This window comes from Chiroxiphia lanceolata, chromosome 3 (genome assembly GCF_009829145.1).
Source record: "Chiroxiphia lanceolata isolate bChiLan1 chromosome 3, bChiLan1.pri, whole genome shotgun sequence".
Lineage (NCBI taxonomy): Eukaryota > Metazoa > Chordata > Aves > Passeriformes > Pipridae > Chiroxiphia > Chiroxiphia lanceolata.
In genome coordinates, this window is record NC_045639.1 from 32284511 (window position 1) to 32304164 (window position 19654).

Genomic DNA, 19654 nt, shown 5'->3' on the forward strand with positions numbered 1-19654 from the left:
TCATTCATGTTGTCTCCAAATTAGTTCTTGTGTAAACAAGGTGTCTTTGTAATCAGACAGATGACCTAGTTTTGATTTCTGACCTAGAGCTTCACCTGTCATGGAAGAAAATGCCATTTGTTACCATCTAAAGGATCTGCAGTGACACATTACAGGGAATTCAATCTGGAGTTGGGGGAAGATTGCATTCAGTGAAGTCCCAACAAAAGAATCAGGGCCAGAGTCCAGGTACAAAAGAATCCTGCTCGAAGTGCAGAGGTTTCACACATTTATTAGAACAAGCAGTAAACAAAAATCTCCTAACAATAAAATCAAAATGTTCTTTAGTTCTTGAGTCCTTGTGGCAGACAGGAGAGTCACAGCATGAAGGGCAGATCCACATTCTTCTCACCAGTGCCAAAGTAGATGTAGCCGTATTGCTTGGTCATTGGGACATGGTAGAACGTCAGTCCCAGCCACAGCAGGCTCCGCAGCACCACCACAGCACCTCCCTTCTCTAGCTGGACACTCCAGGAGCCTGTGCGAGAAGATGTGCAAGTGAATCACTGGACAAGAGAAAGAGGCAGCGTTCCTGGAACAAGCTATCCCTAAGCTGAAAGAAGGACTGCCATGGGTTCTGCTTGACCAGTTAACAGTGCGCAAGGCTGCACTGGCGTTTCTGACACCTGAAAAGAGGGAAGTCAGGGAGACCAGCAACCTCGATGCTCTTCTTTTCTTTTGTCACTTCAGCACTACAGGCTGCCCTTGTTTCCAGATGTCTGTGTCTCAGTTCACATAGTAGCATATTTCCATGGCTATGATGGTAATGTCATATGCGTCACAGGAAGGGACCCCTTGAGCTCCAGACTTGTATAGTTGATCCCCAGGAGAGGCTCCAGCTATTCTTGGCTGTTTCTGAGTGGGCAGCAGTTACTCTTAACAAGCTCTGCCACCTACTTGGTCTGGCTAATAGCTATAGAGATCCAAGATGAGCTATAGCAATCCTACATAGGTATGAAATTTGTCCTTAAAATAAACTTTTAGCATTAGTAGTGGGGAGAGGTGCTTTCCTGATACAGTGACTGGGAAAGAGGGAGAAAGTGAAAAGCAGGGTATTTCCTATCTCTGAGAAATTTACAGAAAAGTTTAATTCTCTTCAGTCTTTCTTGGCTCCACCATTGAAGAGGATGTGCGTGGTAGGGGCAAAGGGATTAGTTTCCACATTAGTTTTGCTTTGGCTCTGCAGAGGAGGTTCAGAGCCAGTGTGAAAATGCAGTTTTTTCTGGATACAAGGAGCTCTGAGCCACTGAGTATTTATTTTGCATCTGACATGACAGCCTGGGAACTATGCCAGAGGGGAGGGGGATGAAGAATTGGCTTGGATTCAATGCTGGAGGGCTAGGAGCTTCCAAGAGAAGAAAATACCAGCTTCAGCACCAAATCGGTAGTGCCTAGAGGCTACAATATAGGGAAGAAGGTTCCTGCTGAATCTCCATTTAAAAGAAAAAGGAGCACGCCCAATTTTTTTAAAAAATTGGAGTTGGAGCTGTCAGGCTACTACTGGCCTGGAGTCAAGCAGTCAGCCTATCTGCACCCAACGCCAAAATCTGCCAATTCCAGAGTAAGCAGAAAGCCCATAATGTGCCGGGCCAGTTAGGCGATATTCATCCTTGTAGATAATTTTAGGCTCATCAATTTGTGCTATGACTCATGCTTACTCATGTCATGGTTAGCCTGGAGAAGGGCTTCTGTGATTGCTGTCAGCTGCCAGTTCTCCCCTTCCCACTCACTTGTGACTCTTGGCCAATTTTAGTCACATCTGACAAAGGGCTGAAAGGCTTTAACACCGCAAGTTCCTACAACAGGTCTCCCCCAGGAGGTCCAAGGGTTGACTGCAGCTCCTGAAGGTATTTGTTTGGTCTGCCAGCAAGGAAGCACAGGCTATTAGGCTTGCCTGGCAGCCACAAGGCAGCAGCTAGCTGGGCAATCCATGTTTGTGTAGTGCTGGGCTCTTGCATACTTGCTTGTGGTACATGTAGTCTCTTACACAGTTCATGGCAAACTACAGTAGGTGACGGCTTGAGGGAAGAAGTTGAGTGGAAATGTTTACATGGTAGCTGCAGAATCAGAAAAGAACAACACAATTCAAAGCACTGTAATAGCAGGTCTTGTGATTTGTGCTGCTCACCTGTTACTCTGTCTCTTTTCTTTGTATTTGTGTACTTTTCAAAAGTTTCTTGGACCATTGTTTCCCATGTCTCCTTCAGTAGGAAGTTCCACAGATTTGTTATACTATAATATGCCCAAGTCCTGTGTCATCTTTTATGTTACCTCTCAAAGTACCCTCTTCAGTCATGTGCAAACACGGAACTCAGTGAAGAGCAAGAATGCCTACCTCCTTTCTGACAGACTGACTCTAGCTGCCAGACAGAAGTACAGAAGAGACTTTCACAGTCTTTTGACTCAGGAGAGTTCTGCTCTGGAGAACTCACTCACTCACTCCACTCCACGTTTCCACTAAAGACAAACAGCTAGGATCCCAGTAAAGCAGAGCACTACTTAATATGGGAGGGTCAATACAGGTGTGTGCCATCTTTCAACATTATTTGCACTGTGACATTCTTTGAGCAGGTCCTAGTTAAAACACAAGCTGTCTTCACAAGCAGTGGTTTCACATACAAGGCAACCCGAATCTCCCATCCAGTCTCTCCAGTGCCACACAAACTAGTCTGGATCTTTTTCATACCTGGAGTAAAAATACATATTATGGTTCAGCCACTGGGATTACAAATTCTGATTGAATGGGTCTCCAACAAAATCTGCATGTTCTTGAGAAACTTCACCACTTGGATAGCATGGAAACCCAGATGAAGAATACTTCACTACAAGACATTATTCGGTGACTGAAGCACTAACAGCCATCTGCTGTCAAAAGGACAATCTTTCAGTTTCTTGAACTTTGTTTCTAGAAGTTTTCAGCATTTGCCAGTGGTAGTAGCATGACAATGTATAGGGGTATTTAGTAACAAGTGGCAAGCAAATAGATCTAAATGTAATAGTGACCAATAACTTTCTCAATTTCTCCTTTGAATTGACTTTGCTCCCAGTACAGGGTTCTTGCAGCTTTAACTTGGAGAAATGATCTGCAAGCCCTTTATCTAAATACTGGTAGTTCTTGCTGCAGGTTAGTTTGCGAGAAAGGGGAGGATGACACACTGTAAACTTTGGGAAAAGTTTCTCTGACAAAAAGATAATGCAATGAGGAACTCTCATTGTCTTTGATTTAGGACCAGTCCTCTGAGAAGCAAGTCTGTCGAGAATAGGACTGTGCCTTGCCTTGCTAGGTGGTGAAGGCCTTTAGGGATTATCTAATTTGCTAATGCCTCCCAACATACCGGAAGCATCCAACAGCCTGTGTACGTGTGATAGCTTGTATATGTATATATGTGTTCATGTACACACATGAACCCTGTGCCCCAAACTATTTACAAAGAACAGAAAGAGATGCCTGGAGCATGACAAATGGGAAAGGTGAGAGGGTAAACAGGGATATTAATGCTCTTAGAATTATATCTAGATTCAAACATCTTTTTGTTGGACAAGTTCACAGAGGAGATAGAGTAAATCAAGTTCAGCATGATTAAATTCCCATATCTGTGCTCTGAGGCAATAGAGTACGTGGATCCATGATTTTCTCAGAGCACTTACCCAGTGACACACAGGCTTATCAATCTCAGTGGAATATTCATCAGCAGTTAACTCTGCTGATCAAAGGAACTTCCCATGCACCTTCACACCTGGCAGAAGTGGACAGATGTAATTGAAGACATCTCCATTCACTTTCGTTCTAGATCTCTGATGGCTGTCATGTGCAGCTGCTGTATTTCCCCAGCATCTGTCCAAGCTGCAAACTCTCAAAGGGCTCATATTTGTCATTTCATAAATGTGAGACCTTTGGGGAATATTATTATTGTTAAACTTTCTAGCTCTTCTCTGGCCCTTCATTCTGCATCTAATTCTACGCAAATATGGACAATAAAGTTTTGCTGATGCTGCATAGGTCTTTCTGTGAAATGAGGACCTGAACAAAGCAAGCAGGTTACTTAAGGCCAGTTCCAACTGGACTGGCACAACAAAGGTTGAGAACAGGAAAAAATTACAAGAGACTGCTGCGAACTGTAATGTCATTTTCACTCAGTTCCTGTTTTCAGCCAGAATGATCATTAGTCCTAGAGCTGCTCTTTATTCTGCAGAGCAAAAGAGTAGCAGCAGTGCCACCTTCCACCTTTTACTAACCAGACCATTGGAGACATTTTTCTAACCCAGTTATCAAAGATGATTTATTCAACGTACTTTTTCTAAACTGGATTTTACAACGCACAAAACCCATTCAGAAACTGCATTTGATACAAAATGCTGGTGTGTCTTCTTAGAAGACATCACATTAAAGTTCTGGAACTTATCTGGATTCTTTGGTCCTTTTCTTTAAAGGAAGAAATTATAGCCTGTTATCTCCATGCTTTTTTCCCCCCATACCTCACCATATTAACTGTATTTGAGGAAATGGTGCAGAAAACAAAATTTGAACTCACGAGACATGGAGAAAGTTGTTCTCTTGGAAAGATCCAAAGCAACTGTATTCTCTCCATCACAGCTCAAATCTCACAATATTCAAACAAGATGCTTTTTCAGGCCCACCTTTCTTGTAGGAGTTTGAAATACAGATGTCATAAATCACTCTAAAAGCACTTTAATCACTATCTAATGAACAATATGAAATAATGGCTCAAAATGAATATACCTTTTTTCTCCTTCAAGAGAAAGTCTTAAAAATGCATTTAATAATACAATATAAAAAGAGATTAGGAGAATTATAAAAATTAAATGCTAGGTTTATCCTTCTTTTTTTCTTTCTCTTTTTTTTTAAACTTCCCTGCTATTGCAAATAGTTCTTGGAGTAAAATCATTGCATAGGTAGCTGTAGGTCCGTATTACTATAAAAATGCAGAAGCAGGCTGCTGGGTTCAAATCCCTTCTAACATTGGCTGAGAATATCCCATGGCAGTCCCTATGTCAGACAATAAGTCTCTTACTGGGATGGGAGGCTGGGAAGCTCAAAGCATCAATCTGTAAGGTACACCAATACTCCTAGATAAAAATTGTCTAGAAAAAAAGATTTTAAAGCTCTGTTATTTGCATTGGAAGGAATACAACTAGAACTAGAAGCCAGCAAGTAAAATCTCAATTTCCTAGAGTTAAGTACTGATTTTAACTTTTATCTACGTGTAAGCTATAGCCTGTGCTGCCCCTAAATCAGGCAGCATAGTTAACTCATCATGCAAAGTTCAGTGAGGTGCAGGGAACTGGAGGTCATTGCTCTCATGCTAGAGATTTCTACCAGTAACTGCTCTGGTTGAGTTTCCCAATCTTCAAAATACATTTTTTTAAAAGAGCAAGTTAATTCTTAAGCTGCACCCAGCAAACCTAAGAAAGCCAAGCACTGTCTGTGCTGAAACTATTGCCTGTTGCTGCTCCAGAAGGGAAGGGAGGGAGCTGCTGTGTGGGAGGAAAGAGCATGGGAAAAGCATTTGCTGGATGAAGATCTGGAGCTTCCTATTCCCTGTTTGGACCAGGCTACAGCCTCCACCCCTCCAAACACAGGCAGGAATTCTGAGGAGTTCCTTACATCTTTCCCAAACAAGAAAATACTTTGAAGATCCTGATGCTCACCCAGTGTTAAACCACTGCCTTTTTTATGGCCCTTCAACAGCTGCCAGGACACCAGGGCTGAATTTCAAAAGTCAACCTCCTCAGCTGCTTCTTCCTTTCCAGTCACTAATAGAAATCCCTGTCTCATCCCCCATGTCTGCCTCAGCTATGGGCTGAATCTTGTAATCCACAGAGGCAATAGGGTGCGTGAGACATGAGCTTTTAAACAAAATCCATTTAGGAGGGCTGTTTGCAGAAGAACTTTCCTGCCGTAACTGGTCCACTTTCAGTGTGACCTCTTATAACGGTTGCTGCTTTGGAAGTGATTCAGCAATGCCTCATTTCAGTGCAAGCTTGAGAAGAAACAGCCTTAAGAGCTAGACAGCCTGATAGAGAGGCTCCACATCACAAAAGCTCACAGAGGGTCATAAAAGTGACATTATCAATTCCTCTTCAAAGGAGGAAAAGTCTCAAAGGAAAAGCAGCTACAGCGTGGTTGCACTTACTGTTAACACAATATGCTGCCACAAGAGCAAGTTACAACGTATGTTCCTGCAGTTACTCCTGAGAGAGAGTCAAGTACGGAGTTATAGACAAATTTTAACACCCAGAGAAGGACATAACCATTTCACTCTGCAAAAGCAGCTCCTCTTGGCTGTGTGACCCCAAGCACTTAGCTCTGACAAAGCCTCACTACACCCATAGGATTTAGCTTCCATTTCACTTCAGCATAAAATCCTAAGCTGGGAAGAGCTTCCTACTTCTAATTTGCTGTCTGTAACAAACAAAGACAAATTGCAAAGCAGAGCAGCTGTGAGAAAAGGTCACCGTGCTTTGGCTCTCAACAAATTGTGCCACACGGACGTTTCACGCACAGCCTATCAGCCATAAGGACACATCCAAACACTCCTATGTGGGGCCCAAACTCCTTCGTGCCACTTACTGGCTGCAAACTAAATCTCCTTCATTTGCTTGACACACCACCTGCACCCCATATGTTAACACTGCTGTCAATATTTCCAATTCCCCGTATAACTATTTAATAATAATTAAATAAAAACACAGACTGGTTGCAGGTTCAGTACTATTTTTAAAAGCCTCCAGAGCCAGAAAAGCACAGCTTACAAACAGTCAAATGCTGCCAAGTGGCTCTTGCATGGTCCTAATGCCTGCCGTGTCCTTGACACACAAATACAACCATTCCCAAACCTCAAAGTAAAATGATCTTACTTCAGAGGCTTTTCCTCTCCATTATTCTCTCCCACTGGGAACATGTCTGCAGTAGAAATGATTAAGACTGGCCTGGACCTGCCATTTATACATGAAGAACCCGTTTTCTGCTGACAAGGAAGACTAAAGATTGCAGTGCTGTCCTAGATGCACAGCATTCAGGTACCTTCAAGTACTGGGTGAAATTCAGGCCATTCTTAGAAATCTGACAACAGTGCTGCTTAATCCAGTTGAAGCAGCCTCTGCCCTCAAACCCTTATTCCCGCCCTCATCACTCTTCCATCACAGAGACCACAAAAGTGTTTATTTACTGCTCAGTGAGCCAGGTCAGTGAAATGATCTGACTAAAAAATATATTAGACAAAAATAATGTTTTTCCAGCTGGAATCTGGCTGCACAGCCAGCAATGCCAACACAAAAGAAGGGACAATACACAGATATAAATGAGCAGCAGAGGATGGGAAGGACTGAAAAAGCTAGCACAGAATACACATCAAATTACAGCCTCCCTTATAGCCCTGTTAGTTTGCCCCTTAGTCCTAAATCCACCTGATAAAACAAAAGAAAAAAAAAGATTCTAATTAAGAAAAAGATGCAGGCTGCACAGAAAGCATCCAGAACAAAGATTTGGAATGGGGCTGTGCACTGGAGGAAACAGCAAGACAATAAGCAATCAAAACTTATAAGGAGTAGGAAAAACTGATTAAAATCCCTGCTATTTGTATTCTGACAACTACAGTACAGATCATTGTGTCTTGGGTCTTCTGTAGTAAATTTAGAAATTGCTCAGTGGCAAATCACCCTCCTTCCAAAGCAAGTTTATGCTGGATCTCATCACACTCCATATTTCTTGTTCAGCTGGTCGCTGTGGAAACGTTTTTGGAGCGTGCCAGGAGTCACGTAGCATCTACCTGGGGAGCCCCTGCATTAATCCGTCACCTTCGTGGGCTTCTCTGAGCCCATTGGCTGGTAAGAAGAAAAAGGAGTCTCTCGCCCCTCCCTGCTCCAAATGAAAGACGCTTCCTCTAAATCTTGCTACAGGATTTCAGGCTCAATTCAGCTTCTTTGGGGCTTTTGTCACCAAACAAATGTGATGTCTTTGAAAGAAAGATTAACAGTTTGATGAAAGGATGCAATGGACAGCTTTGTTCTAGCCTGCTTCCCCCTAGAGCTTTCGGTCACTGTCACTTTCTTACCCACGGGAGAATATCTGTCTGACTCTCAGAAGAGATTATGGCCACCTTGTAAGATTTTTCCTTTCCTGGTAACAAAGCACTGGCCACTTTGAGGAGGTGATAATGATGAACAGGGGCTGGATTAGGGGCAAAGAACCTCACATTGATCTCTGAATTCTGAGAGAACACAAAGCAGTCCATGCTGGTATTCAAAACCCACTGAATGCTTAGAGCACATCCAATTTGCTCTCCTGCAGGAGGGGCAAGGCCACAAACCCTGTCAGTCCCCCAGTCGTACTTCCTACCTCATCATCAAATTAACAGGGCTAGTTAAAAGAGCTTGAGATGAGGAACAGATGGCATGGATTACAAACTGTTGATGTTTTTGTACTAAACTAGGTATGAATTCTGGACCAAATTACTCAAAGAGTTTACAGTTTTCTGAGAAGACTGTCCCATGGAGCATATCCACACAGCACAGTGCAGTGTTGATACTCAAGCTAATTTTGAACACTAAAGATGGCTGAGCATCTTTCAGTGCCTGGGATAGCCTAGCCATCTCTGCACAGCACAACTGCTTTACAAATATACCCATAGGTATATTGTCCCTTGTCCTTCTCCTTCCACACACAGCCTTGCACCCCTTCAGTGTGCACAATTTCCATCCATATGATGTTTGTGTACAGTGAAACAAGACAATGCCCATTGACTTCCTCCTTGCAAGAGCTCCATGGCCAAAGGAGCAGCAAACAGCAAAGCAAAACTGTATTTAGGGCTGGCACCAATGCCAACGGCTGCGCAGGCAGGAGCTGCCACTCATTACATGGAGCCCCTTCAGAGACTGATCACTCCTAGGAAAAGCTGACCTCGTTTTGACTTCAGTGACACACAGCATGTCCTAGGATTTCCCCCACAAGTAATTTTTCATCGTTCCCCAGAGAAAGGGTTAGGCCAAGGCTGACTGATGTGGTGATAAAACTACAACTTCTGGTTCTATAAGGCTTTACCAGCATTTCCCAGCAGTTCAGCAAGAAGTTCATCTCCTTTTCATATCCAGCGAACCAGGAGCTGAGGTGGAGACAGGGTGGGTCATGATTTCTTTCACTGAGGGGAAAAGAAACTTTAAATACAAACCCTGGATAGTAGCTATGAAGACTTTGCTTCTGTCCTCATTCTTTCACTACAGCAGTCAGGAGGGCAAAGGACTCCACCACAGCTCTCAGTTGATGGGCAGCCCTGCTCCAGTATAAACTCATCCAAGATCTCTGATTAAACAAGACCCCTGAGGTGATATAGATCTAGGACCCAAAAGCAGTGAATGCACTGCTTTATTAACCATAGATACAAAGCCCAAGGAGAACAGTCTCCTTTCCAGAAATCAAGGCAGTCAAAAGCTATAATACTGACTGGTTCTGGAGTCCTCCTGCTGTGCTCCCACATGAGAGGTTCCAATCTGATCTTGAACTCCTGAGCTGGCAGCACCCCAGCTTGTAGGAGTGACATATTTTCTTGTTCCCAGGTAACTCTCCTGGGTCACTGCAGCAATGGCTTTAACGGCCTCTAAAGCTTCCCAGTCCACACATCACTAGCAAAAATGAAGAGTGCCTCTACTTTTGAAGGATGTAGGGGACACAATTATGTATTTGTGTATGTCCATTGCATGCTTATGATCGCTAATGATAATAAGAAAGCTATTGAAAAACCCAGTGACAATTCCAGAAGTTGCCTCCTTGGAAGGGAGAGAGTATCTTCTCTATACCTGCAGTTCAGGAGGTCAGTATATCATACACAGTCCAGAAACTCAGGCCATACCTTCTCGATTTGATGCTGCTCTTGGTGCTTTTCTTTCTGTTTTACTTTTCTGTGGTTTCCTTTCTGTGCTCACTGACATTGCTGGCACCATAGTGCACCCTGCTGGAAGACAGCAGCTAGAGCCATCCTGAAATTTCTGGGGATGGCCGATTTCAGTTTTAATAGAGAACTTCAGGTACCAATGCTTTTACTAACAACCCACTGGGCCAGCTTCTGGGTCCAGTTTTCAAATCTGAAATTCGACTGTTTTGATGCACACTAATCTGTTCTACTCCTCTAACACTGTTCTAAGGCTTGTTTGTCAAAACCACTCGTATAAATGTCAGGTAACTCCACGGGATACTGTAGTTCAGTTTCACACATAAACCAAGCCTTAGGATAAATCCAACGAGGAATGAGGATAGCTGTGGGCCATGCTAGATATTTCAGTCTACATTTTGGCTACCTGTTTTTATCCTTATGAACATGAAGCACTGCCCTCTCATTTATTATGAGTCTTTTAGTTTGGATTTCAGTGAGACAGCTTGAAAAGCCTTGTCCCCGTGTGGCTCTTGGCAGGCTAAGAAGTAAAGTGCTCTTGCTCTCGGCTTTCACAGAGCTGGGGAGGTGCTGCTTATTGTTAAGCAATGAAAGGGGAGGGCTCAGGTCACATCTGTGAAATGTTAGCAGAGAAGGGAGGCTGGGTGAAAGTAGGTGGCCAGCACAGCATAGCACTTTGCTGGATTTTGCAAGGCCACTGGGGAGATAGGCAGCCATTTGTCTTACAGCCCTGATAACGGGCCCTTGCGCTCTGCTGGCGGCCTGGGGCTGTAAATACCTCTGCAGACACAGGCTCTTCAAATGGCTGAAGTCCGAGGCTGATAGGGGATTAATAGCCTTGAAGGCTGGGGAGGGGAGGAAGGGGGGAGGGCCGAAAGGGAGTTAAATAGGTGTGTTAATGCATGGAGATAAAGCAGGTTTGTGCCTCCTGGTCTTGTTCTTTCCTGCACCCGGGCTTTTGGGACAGCCAAGTGGGGCTACCAAAATGGCCCTTGAGAGTGTCCACAGAGACTATCTCTCACTTAGAAATGCAACCCCTCTATCTTCAAGGGCCCATTAAGCACCAGCTTTTGCTAAACCGATAAAGAGTGTGCCAATGAAGCTTAGAGGACAGGAGGTTAGCGTTCTAACCCACGCTACTGTTCAGCGAGTTTGCAGAAAGGCTAGTGCCCAAAGTATTCAGCCAAAGAAATAGCCACAGATCCCTTTGTCTGTAATACTATATAAGGAATGCTCCAAAACCACTGTACTTTCAGATGAAGAAATAGAGCTACAGACCAAGTGGCTGTCACTTCCTCCACAGTCAAAATGGTAAAGGAGCTGAAATGATCTTCTGTCTAGGCACTTTTCCTCTACTTTAATCTTAAACAGCAAGTAGACAAGACTCACTATGATGCATCCTGCCACTCTATACCCATTTAGATTGATGCTATAAAATTTCTCCTGGCATTAGAGTCAGCAATTACATCTGAGAGGTCTCAGCTCCCCAGATTATCGTTCACAATTGACAGCAGCAAATCAGGAATCTTTTTAGTCCTCTCTTGAGCCCTCATGAATCATAATTCAGAAAGCAAGCCAGCTGACCTGCACTTACAGTCACTGTTTCAGGAACCCATTCTCACCTTTGTGTTATTGTCACTGACAATGAAGAAGCCCAAGCTAAACATCACCCTCCATGGTTGTCATGAAGTTTATGGCCGGACATACCAGGAATCTGGACTCCTCCATACCACTGCCCATTAAACTGAACTCAGTTGCTCGCGTCTGGGACTACCAACTTATATTTGCATTTGGATGAAACACTGTTTCCAGGAAGATATCCAGCATGATGTTAAGCTACCAAGAGACAGAGGCACATCCATTACCCTTGCTAGCTCGTAATCATTTCATTGTCCATTTTAGGTTTTCTGGCTATAATATTTAGCTGCTGATCCCTGTTATGCCTTTCTCTGCTATAATAAATAGATCTTCAGTACCTAATACTTAAACTCCACAGAGTATTTACACAGTGTAATACAGCCATTCTCATGGTGTTTTCCGCAAGATAAACAGATTGAACTGTTTATGTATCTCACCAGCCCTTGAATCATTTTGTGTCTCTTTTCTGCAACTCTCCAATTTTGCAATGTGCAGTAATCCAATCCTGATTCCACTAACAGTATATGCAAAAATACAGTCACCTCCCTGTTCCTATTTGCTACACCCTTGTTTATGTATCTGCAGATCAAATTAGCCATTTATGTTTCAGAATCAGACTGGGACCTGATATTCAGTGGGTTGTGCCTGGATTTCTTTTCAGAGCTACAGCTTCCAGAATACAAATTTAAAAGTCTGGCTTCTAATCCTTACTTGTAGATATGTGACTTTGCAGGTAGCTACATCAAAATGTACTGTATTTAAGTAAGCCAAGTTTTCCAGATCTCTGTATCTATCCTGCCCTTGTCATTATTTGTCTCTCCACCAATCCTTTACTTCTAGATCATTTATAAGTAAGTTGAAGAATATCAATACTAGCACTGGTCCCACCTGAAGCCCCTTCTGACCCCTTCCAGAAATACATCCATTTGGCAATTTCTGAATCTCAACTACTAATGAAGATTAAGTTTAGGGGGAAAATTCTGCAATGCTGGGATTTATTAAAGGTTAGTTGGCCCCAAGTCTCCTGAGATAATGATTTCAGAAGTAACTTATTTGACTGCCATTTGAATTCTTTTGACTCACAGACAAGGTTGTTTAACTCTTCCCTCTCTTAGCAAACAGAAAGCTGTCTGAAAGAGTATTTTATTGTCTTTGTTTAATGTGAGTCCATATTCTTTCCAAAAACAAACCAGAAAAAAATATTGAGCACTGCTGCCCTTGCACATTCTTACCAGCCTTTTTACCATCACCATTTAGTGACAGTTTCCAATAGCATTACTACGCTTTCTTTTCTTCTCAGTATAGTTGAAATAAATCTGCCTTACCGTTGTCATGGACTACTCCAGGTTATTCTGGCTCCCTTTGTCATTTTCTACTCATTATAAATTCCAATTTATATAAGTCATTAATTGTTCCAAACTTTCTGCATTTCCTTTTATGTGTCTTTTTAAATTCTAATTTCTGTTCCTATTCCGCAAGTGAACTGTGGTAGGCTTTCAGCCAAAAGCAGCTATTTATTGACTGGGAGCCATGACTTTTGAAGAAAGTCTTCTCATATAAAACCTAATTCTACTCATATCTTTTCCTATCTAGACATACCTCCCCACCTACATCAGTTTGTCAGTTTTTAACAGTGTCCTGTCAGTGTCCCTTCTCTCCATATCAAAGTGATCTGAGTCAGTAATCTGTAACAAACCCCCAGAGTCAAGTTAGTGTTTTTCTGAACTGCAGTTTGAAAGCGCCAAAGAACTGCATTCTCCACCCGTCTCACATCCTCCCAAGCTTTCCGCTTTACACCAGTACCTTAGACTTTCTCTCGCCCCCTTTCTTTACCCTTGCAGAGTGGAGCACAGTCTGATCTGATACCGCGGTCACAGTAAAATCAACCTTCACCCTCTGTTTTCACTTTCCCCATCATATCAATGCCTGACAAGTGACTATTATTTCATATCTCTACAACATTAGATCATCAAGTGAAAATGCTGTAGGCATGCTAGGAATTATTGCTATTTGCTTTGCCATTCCATTATCTATAAGCATATGTAAAACTGCCACAACCCTAGTTCCTGAAATAGTAAGTTTAGGGTTCCAAACTGCATGCAGCAGAAAGGACCAGGCTGGCAGTGTGCCAGCAGCTGAAAGGCCACATCTAATTGTGCATAAAGTTGAGCAGATTGTCTGCTTAGACCAGAGCAAACAAGCTTATCTTTAATGCAGACATATGGCCAGCAAAACCTACAGATCCCAGCATGCAACGTTCTGACCAGCTGGCCACTTGGATCAGAATAAAGCTTTACATGATCTAATACTGCAGTGTCAGAAGATCAGCATTGCAACCCCTCCATGTTCATGCTTTTGAGGCAAGACACTTTTCTCTACAATCATTTTTAAAAATGTATTTTTTTAATAAAAGCTCAGTCACACAGTCACTTGTCTGTGGAAGCTGAGACATCAAGAATAAACAGACAGACCCACAGAACGATTAAAGGAGGAGCATCAATATGTTCTGCACTCTTAAAAGTGCACAGATAACCTCATAGATAGACACACAGACAGAATTTGGAACCTGCAAACACCACAGATATCACTGGCAAAGATAAGGATGGCAGACAGTTTTGTTACAAAACTCCAGGTTTTCCAATTTTGCACTAAACTCTGCTTTTACCATTGTTGCCTTTATTCAATCCACTTTTAACTTCCTTTCTTCCCACCTCTCAGCTGTCATATAAAACGTTCTTTCTGCCTCCAACTTTCCATTCTGTAAGACACCTCTGCTCTCCTATAATGACACACCATACATTTTATGACAGTTACCCCCTTGACAGCCATCACAGATGCTAAGTCTCCAATTAATAGAGAAAACTATTCAACAGAGTTATTACTTTTAGACAGGTTAAAATCAGCCCTTAATCTCTCAGTCCTGTTCTTTAGGTCTTTTAGGATGCTAGGGGAATTCTAGCTATTAGAGGCTGGGAACATCACTCCCATGTTGCGTATCCGCAGTCCACTTCTTGTGTATTTGTTGAGGGCAGAGACAATTCTGGCTTCAGTCACAATTCTAGATGCCATTTGACAATTCCTACTTCTGCTCTGACAGTAACTGCTCAAGAGAGGATCTAACCAGGAAAGGCAAGAAAAACTTCAGGTCAAAATGAGATTTGCCAGAGCTATGAACAACACATCACAAAATAGAAAAAGCACTGTCTGCTTTTTCTGCTCTGTCGGAACCAACATGCACTGTCACAGACGAAGGAAAGTAATCCAAGAACCAGAATCTGAGTGCCTCACAACCAGGAGCGAGTGACTTTGGCAGAGCCATGCTGATAAAATCAGCAGAAAGGTTGTGTCTGCCCGCTGTTCTTTCCCCACACACACATTTTCACAAGCAACCAGTACTTTTAGGCAATCTGAATGCTTGTTAAAGGAGGGTGAGTTGATCTTTAGTGTCAGAGCTCCTATCTGCATGTGATAGAGTGCAATTAGAGAGGCTACATGCCTTGCTGTAACAAATTCCTGTCTTATTTCCTTCACCTGACAAGCTCATTCCATCAATTCCTAGCCCAAAAAAGAGCAGGACAGAACAACCAGAGCTGCACTGGCACCATGATGAATCTTTTCCATTAAGAAGCACTCACCTACACTTGAGTTCAGGTAGTCTCTGAGAGGTAACTTTTTTGGGGGAGACTGAGGGATTTGTGCTAACAGCAACACCCTCCTGGGAAGGGGGCGAAGGTTCACGCTTACACAGACCTTGCATTGCCACAGGAAGACAAACGCAGCAACGGCACAGTTGAGCCCCACTTTCTATCTGCCACTGGGTAAAATAAAGCTACAAGGCAAATTTGATTTAAAGACTTCAACAAAACTGCCATTTTCGCATCTAACACACAGCATGTCTCCCTATGACAAGAGAGGGAGAAAATAAAGGAGGGAGCAGGGAGGAGGCAAACAATAGCAACACCTGAACTACTGTGCAAAACAGCAGCTAAAATTTTCTTTGGAAATATCTAGGAACTAATCCCCCCTTGCAATAATCTTTTGAGCCAAAAAGGTCACCTCAATGAGCCAGTGTATGTAAAAATGTGCAGTCTCTCCAGACTACACCTCTGGAAAACGATTGCATCAAGAACACTCCCAGTAAGTTGAATAGTGGTTTAGATTTTAGCAGTTTATGCTCTGTACAGTCAAAAATGTTCAGAATACAGGCAGAAGCTCACTAGGTTTATTCTCAATTCTTTTTTGCCAAAGGGAAGATTACAAGCGGGGGGGGGGGGGGGGGGGGGGGGGGGAAGTGGGGAAGAGAGAGAGGAGGAGAGAGAGTGCCTGAAAACCTATTTACAGTACTGGCAATTCACTGTCCCTCCACTCAGTTCCATCTGGCACAGGTCATCTGCTATCCTATTCTACTACTCCAGGGTAGGAATAAAATAGCAAACCTAAAGTTCTGATTGTGTCCATAGAATCCTCCTAGACAGCAAGATGTACAAGCACTTGGTCCAATCAAAAAAAAAAGTATGGCACATCAACAAAAAGCAATTAGAAACAAATAACAAGTCATTCCCATCTCTTCAGAGAAATATCCTACCAGAGGAATCCCTGGAAGAGGCTTTAAATATATTTCGTGGTTGTCCAGCAGAACAGTAGAGTTGTGAACTGAAAATACATTCCAGTATGCTATCTTTTTTTCTCCTTCCACAATTTATAATCCTACCAGAGTACAGACTATTCCACACTCCAGCATTTCTAACATAGTTTATCAAATGAACTTTTGAATGCAGCCTCTCAGAGATACCAGCCTGGTGTTAATGAGAGCCCATTAAGATAAAGAAGAGCGGTGCTGGGTGGGACAGGAGGTGTGAAATACTTCAAACCACATAAATTCCCTGCTATCAGAGGTGGAGTTATTTCTCCCCATAGGGATACCAGTTTGCCACAGGCTTTACAGAAGTCAGGAGAGAATATGACATTTAGGCAGAGGGGTTAACTGCTGGTGTGGTCAGACCTGTTGCGAGGACGTGACAGCCCTAGTACACTTACATCTTACTATTGTAAGCAATTAGAATTGCTTAAAATGAGACTTAATTACAATATTTAGTAAAGGATAAAGTTCTTTTACAGATTCACAGAAGCTTCTCCCAAGCATACCGCCTCTACAGTAATCCAAACCAGTAACCTCAGTGTTTCCTAGACTACTCAAACTGCCTTCCCTTTTACTGTATCTGTTGATTTTCTTCCCTTTACCTTGTGGGATATCATGCTCCAGAGAATCCAGAAAGTCAGTGGATGGGTCCAGGTTAGCCTTTTCCAGCAGGGTTTTATTCTTCAGGTTAACAGGTTCAGTGAAATGGAAATAGGAACTTAACTTTTTTGCCTCCGCCAAAGACAGACCTGCAAAGAGCCATTGGTGACCATTAATGCATTGAACTAGGGTAACATTCATTATACAGTCAAGTATAACTTTGTTTCTCTAATTCCCACAGCATAGGGCAGAATCACAATCTTTCTCCTGTAGACTCTGCAGAAGACTACAGTCTTCTCAGAAAGAGATGTCAGCACTCCCTGATGTTGTGCATTGCGGACCATACTGACTGTAGTCCAGATAAGCAATGGACACCAAATTGCTAAACACTGACCCAAACTACAGTTTATAAAGACATATGAAACTACAGGTTTAAACATCAGAGCCATTACTGATTCTTCTCTCCCCGTCCATAGTTGGATCATGCACCTGAACATAAGTGGCACTGGATTCTCTCCTCCCTGTTCATCTTACTCAAGGGAAAAAAAAACTGAAATCAAAACATCAGTTAGAGAAAGTTGTCTTAATTTACAGCCTTTGTGATCAAAGCACAGTTGATACAGATAAAGAACACGAGAATTTACCTTCAAAGTGTCTGTTTTCATGCACAGACCCAAGAGGAGTCTTCACAAATGCCCCCCGGGGGACGATACCAACTTCTCTGTCTATCTGTTCTATCGTAGCTATGAGGCGGGCCTCCTCCTTGATCACGGGCTTTAAGGAAAAATAGGGAAACTTTAAAGGCAGGAATTTCCTTGTTTTTGTTTCTGAAAATAAACTGGAGGTGACAGTAGAAACCACAATGGACTCATCAGCTTGAAACCCAATGGAACTAAGAGGAGAACCACAAATCAGATTTTTTTCTCATAAGATATGACAGAAAATTTGACTAGGGGTAGAGAGTTTAGATTCACCAGAGAGATAACTATCCCTCACAATTAAGCTACTTACGACTTCTCTATTCATTTATAAAGAATGGTGCCTGCAGTTACCTGCTTCAGAAACTGAAGTGAGAATCTGTACCAATTGTGCACAATAAAGCATAAGAAATATATACTGTTTCTGAGCCCCGTATAACTCCAGAAATAACTGAAGAGGACAATCAAGAAGTTGTTGCTACACAATGACAAAGAAGAGGAAATTGTGTATCTTCTGCCTGACTACAGACTCGGGCTGCTAATTACAACAAGGAGGAGGAGCCACCACCTGTCCAGTGCGAGTGGCACGACTGTAGACAAGAGTTCGAAAGTGTTTTGCTGTATTTACCTCCTTACCACCTTCAAACAATGTCTCAGCAGCTTGTGGGTTTATCTCAGCGAAGTTGTACTCAAAAGAAGGATCACCCTGAAAGCGGCCCTTCAGCTGCTCGGCCTGCGCAACCATCTCCTTGGTCGCCGGTATCAGGAGGTTCCAATCCAAGCAGTTCAAGCTGCCAACGACAAGCAGGACGCAGGGCCGAGCCCGTTAAAGAACAGGCCCCTCAGGGCACGGAGAGGCACCCTCCGGGAGATCCGGACAGCACCCCTCGATTCCCTTATCTCCCCACCGCCCCAAACCGGCCCCCCGGCCCCAGCTGCCCAGGGCGGCCCCCGCACCTGTAGAGGCGGATGCGGGGCGCGGCGCGGTCGGGGCGCAGCCCCTCGGCGATGTAGTAGGCGCCGCGCACGCCCTGGATGCAGCCCCAGAACCAGACCCGCTCGAAGCGGTAGTTGTGCTGCAGCAGCGGCAGCGATACCCCCAGCGCCGCCCGCTTCTCCGGGCTGAGCCCCGCGCCGCCGCCCGCCACCAGCGCCAGCGCCGCGGGCAGCGACTGCGCCTCCATCGCCGCCCCGTTGCCGGGCGACCGGCGCCCGCCCCGGGTCACGGCGAGGAGGCCGAGCGCCGGCTGCGGGTCACGCCGGGCCTCCGCCAACGAGGAGAAAGCAGGCAGCGCCCTGGGAGCCTGCGGGCAGCTGCCTGTGCCGGCCCCGTGCACAGCTAACCCCGCCCGGCAGCCAGAGATGATGCTGAGCACAATAAGGACGCAGCTAGGGATGGCAGGCTGCACACGTGTTCCTCAGTTTCAAGAGGCCTAAACCCAAAGCAGAGTCCAAAAAGCAGGAGGGCATACAATTGCATTGCACCTTCGCTAGGATACCACATTTTCCTCATTTCTTACATGAACAACAGGAAAAAAAAACAACCAGAAAAAACCAAAAACAAACAAAAAACCGCCACCAACAAAAAAAAATACAAATAAAACAAAACAAAAACTCCTGAAGTTCACTGCTTACCGCGTCATTCTTACAGATCCAGAGGAGGGCTACGAAGTTGATAAGAGGACTGCAGCACCTTCCCAGCAAAGACAGGGGCTGTTCAGCCTGGAGAAGAGAAGGTTGCCTGGAGACCTCGTAGCAACCTTCCAGTATTTGAATGGGGTCTACGGGGCAGCCAGAGAGGGATGCTTCATCAGGAACTGCAGTGATACGACCAGGAGTAATGGGTACAAAGTGAAAGAGGGGAAATTTCGATTAGATAGTAGGAGGACATTTTTTACTATGAGGGTGGTGAGACACTAAAACGGGTTGCCCAGGGAGGTTGTGGATGCCCTAAACCTGGCAGTGTTCAAAGCCAGGTTGGATAAGGCCTTGAGCAACCTGGTCTAGTGGGAGGTGTCCCTGCCCATGGCAAGGGGAGTTGGGACTAGATGATCTTTAAGGTCCATTCCAATCCCTTAACATTCTATGATTCTGTGATCTTATCTACCTCATATACATCTATAAATAAATGACTT

At 43.8% G+C, this 19654-nt stretch overlaps 1 protein-coding gene across 2 annotated transcripts; it reads right to left on the reverse strand.

Moving 5' to 3' along the window:
- Positions 1 to 251: 251 nt before the first annotated feature.
- On the reverse strand, positions 252 to 18716 carry RSPH9 (radial spoke head component 9). 2 transcript variants are annotated; one of them, XM_032682516.1, is made up of 5 exons: positions 18477 to 18716; positions 18148 to 18310; positions 17466 to 17595; positions 16824 to 16970; positions 252 to 517 (listed from the first exon to the last, which is right to left on the reverse strand). In XM_032682516.1, the coding sequence occupies exons 1-5, from the start codon at positions 18701 to 18703 to the stop codon at positions 357 to 359; spliced, it is 828 nt and encodes a 275-aa protein (XP_032538407.1). In that variant the 5' UTR covers positions 18704 to 18716; the 3' UTR covers positions 252 to 356. The 2 variants fall into 2 exon arrangements, with proteins under 2 accessions (XP_032538407.1, XP_032538408.1); XM_032682517.1 differs by lacking the exon at positions 252 to 517 and adding an exon at positions 14264 to 14361 and having other exon boundaries at positions 18477 to 18713.
- Between the last annotated feature and the right edge of the window lie 938 nt (positions 18717 to 19654).

Coding starts and splice junctions, on each gene's coding strand:
- RSPH9 (XM_032682516.1), bottom strand. CDS start 18,703: ATGGAGGCGCAGTCGCTGCCCGCGGCGCTGGCGCTGGTGGCGGGCGGC. Junction 18,311..18,476: donor CCCCGCATCCGCCTCTACAG/GTGCGGGGGCCG, acceptor TGTCGTTGGCAG/CTTGAACTGCTTGGATTGGA. Junction 17,596..18,147: donor TGTTTGAAGGTGGTAAGGAG/GTAAATACAGCA, acceptor TTTTCCTTAAAG/CCCGTGATCAAGGAGGAGGC.